At 40.9% G+C, this 15872-nt stretch overlaps 2 protein-coding genes across 3 annotated transcripts in view; one reads left to right on the forward strand and one right to left on the reverse strand.

Annotated features, from left to right (window-relative positions):
• ntrk3b (neurotrophic tyrosine kinase, receptor, type 3b) overlaps positions 1-15872 on the reverse strand; it is a 235569-nt gene that overhangs the window by 88317 nt on the left and 131380 nt on the right. The window lies entirely within an intron of this gene.
• Positions 9993-11677, forward strand: LOC308398415 (piggyBac transposable element-derived protein 4-like). Its single transcript, XM_080885053.1, has 2 exons — positions 9993-10781; positions 10871-11677. The coding sequence occupies exons 1-2, from the start codon at positions 10596-10598 to the stop codon at positions 11417-11419; spliced, it is 735 nt and encodes a 244-aa protein (XP_080741179.1). The 5' UTR covers positions 9993-10595; the 3' UTR covers positions 11420-11677.

Below are 15872 nucleotides of genomic sequence, written 5' to 3' on the forward strand. Positions count from 1 at the left end.
ACGGTCCTCCTTTTCTAACTGGAGACGAGCCAGGCGTACACGGAGCTTAGCATCCTGCTTCGAGCCTTCACTTGATTCAATGGAGAGGGGTTCGAAGCGAGGCAATGTCATGGGTTTGTCCACAGGCAGCCCCTGACCAACAGGTGTCGACACCAATGGACCTACAGCTTGAGCTGATGCCTGCGGAACAGGCTGAGACGCTGCACCATGCTCAAGTGGACTGGCAGATACTGGCAAGGCCACTATCCCTTTCTCCACCAAGCCAGACACAAGAGCAGCTTTCAGCTCAGCCTTACGCAGAGCTGTGGAAACAGAAATGCTATAACCTGATGCCACCTCATGCAAATCCCTCTTCCTACAGGCGTCCAGTTGGACAAGCGAGGGGTTTTTATTAAACACGGCAATATCAAAGGTAGCCATCAACTCTAAAAACAAAAAACTACCTGAGGCTAACAATAACAACAAAGAAGCACCACCTCCAATACACAAATGAGAAAACAGGCGGGAAAAGTGTGGCCAGAGGTTAACCAATAAATAAAAGTACCGCCGACCCTCTCCCCAGACCTGCCTACTAAAATCTTAGCCTAGTTAGCTTCTGGAGTGTACCAGGCTCGAGGCAACTTTAAAGGCTAAGCATCAAGTGCACAAAGCACCGACAAGCCTACCCCCGACAGGGAACTAATCCCCACCCGGGATTACTCCGAAAATAATAAAGGAAAAATAAAAAATGAGTGCCTGAAGGAGGAGCTTACGCTCAGCTAGACACTCCCCTTTTGCTAACTGGAGAGGGAGCGCAGCCGATACCATACAACTAACCAGGCCACCGGCAAACAACTCACAAAAACTCTATTTTCCTTCCATTCATATCCCGGACGAGCCCCCACATTGTTACGTTCCCCCCGAAGGGGTCTAGGCATGTGAGAGAGGGGACCAGTAACAAATGAGTCCGGAATCAGAATGAAAAAGGAAAACAAACAGAGTTGTTCTGCATCAATAAAACTTTATTACAAAATGGTACAGGTTAACATTAACTTAAAGGGCCGGCAACGCCGTCTTACCAATAACGCCAAAGAAACAAAGAAAACGCTCGCAGCCACGAAAGGCAGGAGGACTACCAAACAAACACAATAAAAAAGGAGGCACTTCCCACACTTCCTACCCTACTCCCCACCACGGGGAGACACTCTCAGGGCCCACAAGCCCGTCTGCTCACTGGTCAGAAAGAGGCTGTCTGTCCAAAATCTAGCACCGAACCGCGTAGAGCCACCGAGGAAAAAGCCACCCTGCTCACAGCTCATCCCCAGTTTAAATAGCCTCAGAGGATGATTGCTGACTGGAGTCAGGTGGCAAACGAGGCTAATCAGCAGCAGCTGTGTCCTGGGGAGAGAGGAGAGTGAGAGAGACAGAGAGGGGTAGGAGTGGCAAGAGGGGTGGAGGCGGGGAGAGTGGGCAAACACCCCACCCACACACTCCCACAGCCTCACAGAACGTAACAAACACTTTGCAGTCAACAGGGAACAGTCTGTTCTGAGTTATAAGACATGGAAAATGCTGTCCAAGCTGACTTTGCTGTACTCCAAGAGGGTTGTCTAGTGAGAATCAGTCCCTTAATGTTCATTATCTTGGAAGAAACTCATCAGCACAATACCGCAAGAGTCTATTTCAAGGCCCCATGTAAACTGCAGAAAAAAATGAGCACACTAATCATCAGCAGAGCCTTCCAGGATGAGGGATGTGCTGTATGTTTGGGAGGTTGAATTAAAGTTCAAAGCAGAAATAAATGTATTTATGGTTACTTGTTATACGATCAGAATTCTCTTACAAATAAAAACCCTAAAAGGAAATATGGCCAACGGGAAATGGCTGAGAACAGGATGTGGGTGTGCTGAGCGGGATGCATTTATAGAAATGTGACGCTAAGCCCAGGTTTAAAAAAAAAAGGGGTGAAAATTAAAAGACTATTTGGCATTCTATTGACATAAAGACAAATTACTTAATTGATATTGGAACAAAAGCACTGTTGATGTGCACTGTTTAGACTGACACTAAATGTCTCATTTTGAGAAAAAACACTAAAAAATACTGTCTAGTCCACTCAGAAGTTCTCTTACAAAGCAAGACACATTATTGCAGTAATGACAACAAATGGATGTGAACAGACAGCCACACAATGTCTGCTACACAATTACCAGTTACTCATTATTTAAACATAACTCTTAATGTGTGTGTGTGTGTGTGTGTGTGTGTGTGTGTACATTTGGTCTCATTTGTTGCACAGTGGATTTAATTATCTCACTCCCATAGCCTCTCTTGCTAGCAGTGTCACCATTACCCACGTGTATTGCTGCCCATAGAGTGTTGATAAGTTAGGTCAGTAAGAAGAAATGGCCTCCAGAGTTCGAGGTCAATTGTCTGTGACAATTTCTTTTTTGTTTTTTTATGGGGGTCCTCAGAGAAGAATTGAAAGGTGTCCTGTTCCTGCAGACTCACACGTCATATGGACTATCATCTACAGGCTGATGTATCTGTCAATGAATAGTATTTGTTTTGGTGCGCTTTTGCGTGTGCACAAGCGTGTGCACACATGCCTGTGATTTTTATTATAATAAATATAATAATTTTTATTATTACATTTTGTTTTTCTTTCACCATTAACCTGTATTTTGTTACTAACTGTTGTACACAAATTTACCTTGCTGGAAAACCAAGAAGGACGTCCTTCACCCAAAAACAATGTCCAGCACGTGCTGTTGTTACATCACTGGATTACCTTTATTTTGGAACTTTTTTTCAATCAATACAAGTTATCGAGAAAAGACCGACAGCTCGCTTTTTACTGTAACTCGCAAATTTTCATTCTTTTGTAAAGCAAAACGCTTTAACCTCATACACAGTTAGTTCTTCTACCATCATATGGCTGAAAAAGAGGCGCAAACATGACATTTATGGAACAATTCCTCTTGGGGATCAATCTAAATTGGTGCAGCAATTCAGAAAGCCTTCTTCTACTCCTACAGCTGTATTCTGCAATACTCTGACATTTTAAAAATGCTATATTAAGCTACTGTTAAACTCAGAAGACTGAAGACAGCCTTCTGAACTATTGATGGCAAAGACTTAAAAGGGAAGAAGCTTCCAAACACCCAATGAAAGCATTCAACGAGACCACTCTGCAAGCCTTGCCTTTTACTTGGGGTTATAATGCATGGCACAGCAAAGCAGTGACCATCTCCACAGAAAGACATCATAAGGACATGAGGCACTTAGCTATTAGAAGTCTAGTGCTGAAAATCCAAAATAAATAACCCTGCAAAAAATAGAAATCCTATTTGTATGAGGAACAGCATTTCCACAGCAACAACCTCGGGCCACCCTGGCACTCAATATCCACAGAACCACAGCCAAACTCCTTAGGAAGGCTCTCATGCAACTTTTAAATGAAATAAATAAATAAACAGCCCTTTTTTTGTTTTTCATTTTCCATTCAAGGTGCAAAAAGAACTAAAGAAGGACATGTGAGATCATGCTGTGGCTGAGAGGTGGCAGGCAGCATCCAATTCCTTTTAGGGTTTAACTAAAAGCTCTGGCAATCTGTGGCATGCATCAGCAGCAACAATATGACGGCAGAGATGACGGTGAGATTAACGTTACTTCCTAAAAATGTCCTTCTTTTCTAGGACGAGATGTATAAAAGGAAGAAAATGAGGGAAAGGAGCTCTTCCTGGTGGGTCTGTTGTTATTTTCTTAGCAGTCCCCATCTGTCGCATGTGTTCACAAGAATGAATTACAGCCAATTAGGATGACGGTGCTGTACCAACTGAGCAAAGGGTAAACACAGTTTGTGCAGCAGACACGCGGTTAGTGATCCGTTTCATTGTGTTTGGTAGATGATGCTGAGGTTTCTTTTTATATGTGACTTGATGTCTTAAATGTGAAAACCTAAATGAAGATGGAAGATATGCACAGAAACTGTTCCTATGGATTTCACACTGCTTATACTTGCTACTATAGTCAATCTGCAAAAACATTTCCAATGCAACGTGTACAACAGACACAAAGAATAAATAACAAAAATATTGTCATTTCCATCTGCAGTAATTTATATTTGACAGTATTGCTCTGTTTTAGGGGCTTTCTATCCTCTCTTTCACTTGGGTATCATATTGCAGGAAAAAGAGAAGAAAGATCTGAGCACAGAACGGAGCCAGCATAATTGACAATAGACGTGACAGTGATTTAGTCAGAAGGAGCCTGAAATGATATGCTTGGGTAGAGGCAGGGGTCCAAAGTGGTTTTCAGATGTACAGCAACCATGGACAAACTAAATCAACCTGTAAATAGTGATTTAGCCCCTAAAATATGGGATTCTCCAGCTGCATGTGTAAAAGCCCTTCAGCTGCATCCATCAGTTTATGGAAGTTGGTGTTGAGACCTGCTGGGAGTAGCATACATAAAGGTTAAAATTTAGGTTCAAACCGTTTAAAATGTTTTAAACTTAAGGTTCAAGGTTTCTTTATTTTATACGCGTAGGTAAATTTGCTTTACAGAGAAAGGATTGCATTTGGCATCCCTTTACAAAACACACACACACACCTATTTAAACGCGACGACACATATTTGGTAATTAGATAAGATGAATCAAATCAAAAAGCAGTTCTTATTAAGTTTAGTGACGGCAGCAGGAACAAAGCTGTTTTTTATAACACTTTCTTCTGCATCTTGGAACTAGAAACCTCCATCCCGAGGAAGAAGCTGAAATTGACCCCGTAGAGGATGGGAACCATAATTAAGAATGAATAAACCTTTGTACCTGTTTAGAGTACAGGGAGGCTAAACAGGACTGTGACTCACCTATCAGATGACTGGACCATCCCAGTATCTGATTTCGTGAGTTTTTCTCTGTGATAGAGGTCTGACCGAACCACTCCACTAAACAAAAAGATAAAACAGACAAACGGTCAGTGTGGGAAAGAACAAGTTTCCTAAGGCAGTAAAGGAGCTGGTGACCCTTTGTAGACCGATTTGCAATTCTCATCAAAATTCAGTTTTTCATTGATTATGGTTGCAATATATTTATATGATTGCCCTTGCTCTATTTTCTGACCTTTAATTAAAGTGACTCCATGCACATTCTATTGATTTCTAATATTAGCTTCCAACACTAAACATGAAATAAGCCAAGTTACATAATTAATATTGAAAATCATTTTCCCGTAATTGTTTGTAAACTTATCCATACAGCATGGTGTTTTTTTTTTTAACCTTATAGTTCCATTAGTGTGATACTTCAACAAATACATTAACAAAAAAATGTTTTTTTTGTTAGTGTAAGTTTGTTAGTATATTTATATGATCACACATTATCAGATTTGACTTGTGTATTAAAGTGATGAAACATTTGATCTCTCTATGTAAAAGATTTTAATCTCTTTAAATTTTTATCTGATGAATAGCTGGCCATGAAATGGACTAAAGAAAAAAAATCCCTCTGAAATTAAGAGAAGATTGAAACTACAAAGCAAATGCAGGAATAAAGTTTGCTGGAGTAAATGTATGTAGCTACTTTGCAGTGCTGTTCATTAAATTTGAAAGAAAAATGGTCCATTTAAGTCCCTTTAATGTTTAGGAAGACAAGTAAAGAACTTTTAATTGAAAGTTGTTTTCCTCACAGACACACAGTGTCTATCTGTCTTTAGACGGGCATGTCTCAGTGCTTAGCAGCAGAGCTCAATCTGGTCACTGGAGGCCGAGTGAGGCAGTGATGCAGTAAATACTTCTCTATCTATGTGTGTGTGTGTGTGTGTGTGTGTGTGTGTGTGTGTGTGTGTGTGTGTGTGTGTGTGTGTGTGTGTGTGTGTGTGTGTGTGTGTGTGTGGGTGGGTTGATCATCCCCAGGCCTGGTTCAGGTAATGTAGCGGAGAGGAGGGTAAGTCACCCTGACACACACGTGTGGATCACAGAGGCTGGCAGGCCGCGGGGTATGGTTTGTGTGTGAATGTGTGTACTTCAGTGTCGGTATGCAAGTCAGTGAGTTCGCGGGCGTCTCTGTGATTTATGTACTTGTCTATCTGCCCATCTAAAAACCCTGAAAACTGTTTAGAGAGCGGACGGGTAAAAAGTCTGAAAAATGTCACAGGTTTAGTTTCCACAATGAGATAATGACTGAAATACTATCTGAACACTGTGAGTAGCAGTGCTAACTGAACAGCTAAATTTGCTTACATGCGGAGACTGTTACTGACTGATTCAGAGGCAGCAAGCTGCCCGTTCCCACTAGTTATGCTACCTTACACTCGGACGTCTTGTTTTTTCAGCATTGATGGGACAGTCATTCGTTTAGGACATCATTTACAATAGCTTTATATTAACAGAGGTAGTTTATCCAGAAACTGTAGTATGTTGCTCGTCTTAAGTGGCTGGCCTTGTGTTAATCATATAACTTTGAATGAAAGAGGACAGTTACTAAAAACCAAAACCAAAAATTCTGTAATTACCACCTGCTTTTACTCTAGATCGGAATCACTTTGTCAACTTATCAATGAACCTCTGGCTAAACAAATATCAGTAAACTGTGAGAAATCACAGTTTCCAAGAGATTTATTGCTTGTTTTGTCTGAATGTCTAAACCCAAAACATTCATTTTGGAGGCAGTTTAAAAAATCAATACGATCCCACAAGCTTTAGAAAAGAGCAAATAATCTCATGCAACCAAAATAAAATATCTCTCAGAGTTTACCAAGTCCAGCTCTTTTGACTGCTGTGATCTCTGTGTGTCATGTTCAGGCATGGCTGAGAATTTGAGGATAACTAGCATCTGGTGTGATCACTAACTGTGCCCAAGCACTGGACGCTTTCATAACATCAGCAGCATGACCGTAAATCACTGATAAATGCATTTGTAAAATAGGCTAAAATTAAATATACACATGAAGTCTTCAGTCCAGTTGTCGTTAGGAATATGCATGACTAGTCGACTAAACGTTCACATGCTGCTGCCTTTGCTAGTTGGTGCCAGAAATGTTCTGAATGCATTATTCTTCTTATATTAATATACAACCGCATACATGTTCTCTGGAGCTGTTGCTAATGTTAGGAAAACTCTGCAAACTAATCTGACACCGTGTGCATTTGCAACATTACAAACAGTGGAAAGTGCAGCACATTCTTGCATCATTTAAAACATTACTGACGGTTTTATATAGTTCATAAAATACACACAAATATTAATTTGATTGCATTTTATGTTTAATTTCATCTATTTAAAGTCTCAGTTTTAAAAGATTTCGGAGGGTTTTTTGTCTTTTAGACAAGTCGACTAGTCTCATTTTTTCTCTTGTTTAAGCAACTAGCAAATTAGTTGCCAGTAACATACGTTGTCATCACGATAAAGTGTGGGTGTAAGAGAGAAAGGAAGGAGTTAACACGCTCCTTAAAACAGAAAGAAGAGCAGCAGAGTAAAGTAAGGTGTGCAAACTGAAACATTAAGCTCAGCATGACAGCATGCCAGCAGGGGAGTGAATTGGCGGGTCAGTCATGCTGATGTATGGTGTGACCTGGAATCCATCCAGTTTGTGGAGGTCAAATTAACACCATGATTTTTTTAGAATATGCATGCTTCACAGATTCAGAAAAAACATTTCCTGACAGCCAACATCAGCAACATCCCATCCCTGACCACCCACACCACTGATCATTTTGATGTCTCGACATAACATCTGACAGTCACAATTCACACAACTATAGTTACATATTCAAGTCTCGTTTTAGTATCTATACCAAGTGGCATCTTCCATAGCTGGAGGCTGAAGCCAGTGGTTGATGATTGCAATGATTGACAGCCATGATTGATGGTTAGCTTGCCTGCTGCTCTCCTGAGCCTCTGTCTTGAACCTTTGCAGCTTCTGTGAAAGGAATAGACAGTGACCTTCCCCACACACGTAGCTCCACTGTGTTTGTGGTTAGGGAGTTACATTAATAAGACCCTAACAGGATGCTGTCACTGTATAGTAAATTTAATTTACCTTCCTTGTTAGCGCCATTTATGCCACACCTATGTGAAGGCAATCATGGCTCGAGTAATAGATCTAGCTGTCCACTAATTGCAGGATGTTCAATCCCTGTTCAAGCTCCAGCCTCACTATGTGCTGAAATGCACTTAGCCAAGAAACGGAAACCGAAGTTGCTCATGATCACTTCAATCTAAGATGGTGCTGCCAATACGCTGCAACTCTGGGCGTCAAACCAGGTCCAGTGCAAACCAAAGGTTATTTACATAGAATTTGCAAAAGCCAAAATCAACTTCTCAATGTTTCTGATGACCACGACAAGGGGCCAGAGCAGTGTGAATTCATGGCTTCAAGGTTACTTTGTTGAATTATGGACAGAGAAAAGTCTACAAGTTCAGCAACATAAACTAGTACTGGTGCACGTACCTTTCAAATTCAAATTCAAATTTTATTTGTCACACACACACACAACCATACACAGTATGACATGGGGGTGTAATGCTTGTAGCTGTACAATGCCCGACCATTAAATGACAGAAGAAAAGTTTTACAATATTTACAATTTACTACAAAAATTTACAAATTAACTTAGGAATTTACAGTAAAGAATGTGCAAATAGCAGAAGAGATTATAAAGATAAGGATTATAAATTTTAGGAATTATAGGATTATAGGAAATGTGTGGTGGTGCATGTGGTGACGTGTGTGAGAGTCCAGTCCTACACCTGGTTCAGGGCCCGAATAGCCTGGGGGAAGAAGCTCCTCCTCATTCTCTCTGTTTTGGCCTTAAGGGAGCGGAAGCGATTCCCAGACCTCAACAGTGAGAAGAGTCCATTGTTGGGATGGGAGAGGTCCATCATAATCTTCCTAGCTTTGGACTTGCACCGCTTGGTGTAGATGGACAGCAGGTCAGGGAGCTCTGATTGAATGATGCGTTCTGCCGAGCGCACCACCCTTTGCAGATCTCGTCTGTCCTGCTTGGTGCTGTTCCCAAACCAGGTGCAGATGTTTGACGTCAGGACGCTCTCGATGGTGCAGGAGTAGAAGTTCTTGAGCACCTTCAGTGGCAGATGGAAGTCTCTAAGTCTTCTGAGGAAGAAGAGACGCTGACGGGCTTTCTTAACCAGGGTGTTGATGTGTACCTATAGTGCTTTAAAGCTGCTGTGTTTCTCAAACTTCTTTGCTTTTTACTAAATGTGCAATATACCAGTAAAGAATCTGAATATTGTATTTTTTTTATTCAAAAGGTAAACTTTCAGATAAATCTATTCCTCAACTATAAAGGCAAATATTTTTGCTTTGGATTATAGCTAATAAAAATGTAAAGTTCAGTATCTCTGATTAGGATATTTCAAAAAGGATTTGCAGCATAGAAACTCTAGCTTCTTAAAAGTATTCATTTCACATAGTTAATACTTGATTGGGGCTTCTTTACTGGCAGTTACTGCATCAGTTTTGTGACACGAAGGCAATCACATTCTGATACTCCTGAGGTGTTGAAGCCCAGGTTGTGTTCACAGTGGTGTTTTGGATCAGGTGTGTCTCATCTTCGCTTTGACAATAGCCCATAGATTCTCTGTAGGGTTAAGGCCAGACGAGTTGCCTGGCTAGTCATGCACAGTAATGATATAGTGAGCAAACCATTAGGTAGTAGTTTAGGCGCGGTGGGCAGGTGCTAAGTCCTGTTGGAAAAGTAAATCTGCATGAAGCATCCAAACCTGCCTCTCCTGTGAGATAGCTCTGTTGACTCTGGGCTTGATAAAACACAGCGGACCCACCACCAACAACACCAGCAGATGGCACCTCAAATTGTCACAGACTACAGAAACTTCAGACTGGACCACTAGGAGGACCAGGCTTCTACCTTTCTACCTTTAAAACCCGCCACCAGCCAAATGGCTGGTAGGCTTTTAGCTAAGCTTTAGCTTCAGCCAAGTGGAAGCTAAATTGGCTAGTCATTCATATGTATATTAGGTTGTTACCTGGGAATTCTGGAGGGAGGGGAGTGGGGGTGTGTGATTGAGGGCGTGGGGGAGCTGCTAAAAGCTGTGCACAGTCACCAACTTGGAGTGTTTCAGTTTGCCGTCTTAGGGAGGACATTTTTACAAATAATAATAAAAAGTGAGTGAGTACATTCCAACATTTTCAGCAATCACTCACAATCCTGGCACTGCCATGGTATCTGTAGTCTGCATTTACCTTGGCTTGGCTTCCTGATCAATTGTCCACTACCAAAAGGAAGCCAAGCCCTGTGATCACACCCTGTTTTGTTGTAAAGGATGACAGGGCTTGATCAGTCGTCCATTGTGGCATCGTCCATTGTGGCATCAATGTGATCACACCTTGTTTTGTTGTAAAGGGTGACAGGGCTTGATCAGTCGTCCATTGTGGCATCAATGTGATCACACCCTTTTCCCATCAAAGACTCGGTGCAGTTTCCTGCAGTATATTGCAAGTAAACCGGACAAGTTTGGGATCAAGTTTTGGGTGGCCTGCGACCTAAAATCCAAGTACATTTGTAATGTCTTCCCATATCTTGGCAAGGACCCCAATCGTCCCACTGGGGAGAGACTTTCTGAAAATGTAGTAATGAGGCTGATGGAACCATTCCTAGACAAGGGCAGAAATGTTACCATGGACAATTTCTTCACATCGCTTTCACTTGCGCAAAAACTTCTTGGACGGAAAACCACCATCCTCAGCACAGTCAACAAGATTCGCAGGGAAATTCCTCAATCCACTAGACAGACAGATCGCAGTGAATTCACCACTCAGGTATGTTGCAGGTCTTTTGTGGTTCTATGTTTATGTGTTTCATTGTGTGTAAAAGGGCTATGGAAATAACAATTTATCTTATTTGTTAGGTGTTTTCAACCTCTGCTGCCACGCTGACGGCGTATGCGGCCAAACGGAAGAAGACAGTCTATATTCTTAGCAGCATGCACAGCGTGGTTCAGACTGATAACACTACCAAAAGGAAGCCAAACACGGTCACCCTTTACAACAAAACAAAGTGTGGCGTGGATGTGATGGACCAGATGGTTCGGGAGTACACTGTCCGCAAAGGAACACGGCGCTGGCCAGTTGCCGTGTTTTATAACATGATTGACATGGCAGCACTGAATGCACATGTGCTGTATCAAGCATGCACCGGGACGAAGGAAAGACGGGTGGACTTCCTGGTGGAGCTTGCAAGAGAGTTGGCTCACTCTCATGTAGCTGCGAAGAAGGCAAGAAAAGAACAGTTGCTTCGGACACAACCCTCCACACCGAGCCCTGGAAAAAGAGCCATGTGTCAGGTCAAACACAATTGCAAGAACAATCATGCCACTGTGCGATGTGTTCACTGCAACAGATACACATGTGGTAAATGCAGACTACAGATACCATGGCAGTGCCAGGATTGTGAGTGATTGCTGAAAATGTTGGAATGTACTCACTCACTTTTTATTATTATTTGTAAAAATGTGTACAAATGGTTGGTTTTTTGTACTGTTTTTATCAATAAATCTCAGCAACAAAGGACATACACCCATGTGTGTTGATTTCTCCCTAAGATGGCAAACTGAAACACTCCAAGTTGGTGACTTTTGGAGATTTATTTCCCTGGATGATTGAGAATGCATCAAACTGAAACACTCCAAGTTGGTGACTGTGCACAGCTTTTAGCAGCTCCCCCACCCCCTCAATCACACACCCCCACTCCCCTCCCTCCAGAATTCCCAGGTAACAACCCAATTTACATATGAATGACTAGCCAATTTAGCTTCCACTTGGCTGAAGCTAAAGCCTAGCTAAAAGCCATTTGGCAACTCTCCGGGTTTTATAGGTAGAAAAGCCAAATGGCTGGGCTCTGGGCCTTCCTAGTTTAAGCACCTTGGATTGTGTATCTCTTCACTCTTCCTTCAGACTCTATTTATATCTTGGATATAATTTATGTATAATCAATATAGAATAACTGAAGTCTACATGTTTCAATTAAATTACAATAATAATAATAACAATAATAATGAAGCTTTTCCTAAAATTTAAATATACTATATGCTCTAGTATGTTAAGTGTTAAATTGAGATGCCTAACATCAAATGGACCTAATTGCTAAAAATAAAAGTTACTGTACAATAAAAACTAAATAAAAGCATAAAGTGACTGTGTTGTAGTAGAAATTTTGAACCTGTAAGGTGAAACAGGAAAACAAGATGGTTGTGAGTGGTAAACAAAACGAAAATCACTTTGTTCTGTCGATATGACAAATAACAAAAAGGTGTATATAAAGCTATGTGAGTGCACTGTAGGTGATAAACTAAAAATAGCAGACTGAACAAGTTTCTCATAGTTTATTATGAAACATTAGTCTCTGCAGTGCTGATGTATAAACACCTCACTCATCATTTGTCACTTTCCCCTGACATGTTTGTTCCTTCACTGTATGTTTCCAATCAAAACTCTGTAGTGAAATGCGGCCAGAAATAGTGCCTGTATCATTTTCTCATTGTGTAAACACATAGCAACTGCCAGCAGCTATTGTGGATGAGCTCGGATATGTGCAGCAGAATGAGGCATCGATTCCCAAAGTCCGCCGGGACCCTCGGAATTGGCTTGAATCTACTTGATTTAGAAAATTCAAAACTGGATATGTTGTAATGACGACAAAAAATTTGAGTGAGAACACAAGAAGGAGCATATGAAGGCTATTCACAATAATGGATTTTTAGAATTTTTAACCTTGTTAACGAATCCCCAACCCAGGTTTAACTACTGGGATCAATGTTAGATGCAAAAATATTTTTACTTGAGTTTAATTTGCAAAGTTTCATGGTTCTGCAGCCAGTTTAACAGGGCCAGTCTACTGCATTCCTCCTTTACGACTCACAAGGTTTTATTGAAAAGACTGGGAAGGTGACAAAATGATATACATTTTGTTGTATATTGGCTGCATTTCCAGCAGCAGGGGTGGGGTAATTCCCCCCAGAACATAAGAAAAGATGACAGGGGAGCTCAATACTTATTACTGACATGCTGAGTGTCTTTTTCTAAAGAAGCATTATTGATTCCCTGCTGACAAAAATCTGCGTGAAAGACACTTCAAAGCCCACTGGTGTGAGTCGCAATTTGAAAGATGAGGCTGATGCTTAGGCTGCAAGATGTTTTAGCTGGGAGGTGAGTTGACAACATATTGATTAAAGCAACAGGTTATCTACAGTATGAGTAGATATGCACGCACGCACACACACACACACACACACACACACACACACACGTGTGTAAAGTATCTTTCATATAACCACGATTACAACCACATAAACCAAACAGCTGTGTATCAGTCAGAGCTGTAAATGCAGGGCAGCCAGGGGACTGATCTGGCGTTAAACCTTGACATACCAGCAAATCAACTGACTGCAGTTCACACACACACACACACACGCGCACACACACGCGCGCACGCACACACACACACGCACACAAAAAAAACAAATAAAAAGGAAAAAAATAAACTTTTTTATTGGATGCCCAGAAACGGTCAGTGATCAAACTCCAACTACCAAAAGAGCCACAGTGATTTAGTGGAGCTAAAATCCATTATGGCTCCATCCAAAGGTAATGACTTCTTCAAGCCTTCCAGCTGATTCTTCAGAACAAGTGTGGGAGGGGAAAATACACACAATGTGGTCACATCAGGGGCTTTATTACAAAGCAGCATGACGTCTTGAAAGAGTCCACACTGACATCACCTATCTTTAAGTCGTACAGTATAGTAGTATCTCTTATTTCCACTGAACTACATCAACGTTGCGTATATATATGTTGGAGTTATAGTGAATGCTCAAATTAACTGTGGAAAAAAATGCAGGTGGCAAAAAGCTTTTTTCTCTGTTGCGCTGCACTGCTATTTTATCAAAAGCTTTTTTTCCACAGATATTTCATCGGTTTTTCCTCACTTCCTGACTGTAACAAAATAAATATGCACAATTTTGCTATTGCATTCACACTCATGACCTTGAATGTTTTCGGTGCTGAAGCACATCATCAAACTCACCTGCTGAACCCTGAAGTCCTCATCAATACACTGCATAGCTAAGCTGATAAGAGAGACTTGGCTGGCATTGCTATGTCACTTGTAATGTTTATGAGCTTTTGTCAGTTTTACAGCTTTGTTAGTCCTCTTTCTGTGATGTGTTGATGACTGGGAATCTCCATTATGGCTCCAATATGCTGACAAGGCAACAGAATCCTGAATCATCTACAAATGGCACTGTGGAAAAGCAGCACTGGGTTGTCTCTAGACATTTTCTCTTATCTCTGCAGTATTGGCTGCAAAGCTGGTAACTACTGTTTCATTGCACGCCTGCTGTGTTTTCAGATATCTTACATAAATACACATACACATATTTCCACAATACTGCGCCTTGTCCACCTACCTGCCCCACCAGGTAGCCAGTTAATGTTTTAAAGTGAAACGAAAGTAAATATAAGAACAAACAAATGAGCACGGTACAGCACAGTACCAGATACAGGAACTGACACCTACACATCCTTACATGGTGCTGACATTTATGCAAGAGACTAGTATATTTCAGCAATGCTAATGGTTCAACTTGGTGATTTGCTCAAGCTTCAAAGTGCTCATTTTCCCCTCACTATTACAGTCATTTATAAAACTATTTGTTATCTTGAATGAGGCAGCTAAACTTAAATTACTCTAGGAAACATTCTGACAAGAGAAAAATCTATGAGAAATGCTTTTCAAGTGTCTGAACAGAAATTGCTGAGAAATGTGTCTTGGAGCAAAGCGGGGAATCTTAACATACGGCATGAAGCAGTAAGTGTTGATGGAGAACTGCATGGCACTTAGTGATTTAAAGAAAAAAAAACAACCCCTGAGCTGAAGTTGTACCTTCCCATCAAGAATTACCTTTCCGCTTCTCCTTGGAAAGGACTAAAACTGAATTTGAGCAACCTTTTGCAAAGAGTTGAGCATCGAGACACACTAACCTCTAAGTGTTGACAACAACATGAAGCACTGCCTCTCCTTTCAATAGATAGTAGGTATAAAATAAAGGTAACATTGGAAACCAGATCTCTGGCAGTGAGTTCTCCACTCAGATTTATATTGATTTTCTGATGCTGCATATATTAAGTTGTGAATCAAATAAAAAATGACAATAGCAACTCATACTTGGGGGCGTAAATAAATATCACACAGGTCTGCTGGGTGTAAAATACATTTCCACCTACTGAATAAAGACATGAGAAAGTTATAGTAAAGCAGAAGCTTCTTTAACAAGCAGCTGTAGCGTCAATGAAATCTTATCTCGTATAGACAAATGCAGAAGGTCCAACTGCTGTCATGCTGCATAAAAAAAACAATTGCTTTTGCTTTTATTCCATAAACCTATTTGTTAGGAAAGCTAGAAATAAAAATAAAAAGTCCCTATGACATTACAAACATGTCTATAAAGCCTCATTAACTCTGAGACTCATCCTTGATTAGAGCCAGCTTTAGGCCAGTGCAATAATTGGCATCCTCCAAATAATTGCAGCAGAGAGTTCTTTACCGAGGTAGGTAACGAACTCTAATCCTGTAAAGTGCTTAATTAAAAGGTGGAAGTAGCTAATGCTACTTACACTATACACTGTACTTACAGTGCATATGAAGAACATGCATGGTCTGAGGTGCGGGTCATGATTGTATGCAATTAGAAAATATTTGGATTAAAGAAGGAAAAGGGACAAGTGCTAGAAGCTGACAGAAACGAAAAAAATCTGGATATAGAATCTGCACACCTTGTCATAAAGTGACTCAGGAATTGTGTCTGTTCTGAGTCATCCACAAAAACAACCCACCACAAACCACCAAACACATGC

The sequence above is a fragment of the Rhamphochromis sp. 'chilingali' genome, assembly GCF_963969265.1.
Source record: "Rhamphochromis sp. 'chilingali' genome assembly, chromosome: 6".
NCBI classification, from domain to species: Eukaryota; Metazoa; Chordata; class Actinopteri; order Cichliformes; family Cichlidae; genus Rhamphochromis; species Rhamphochromis sp. 'chilingali'.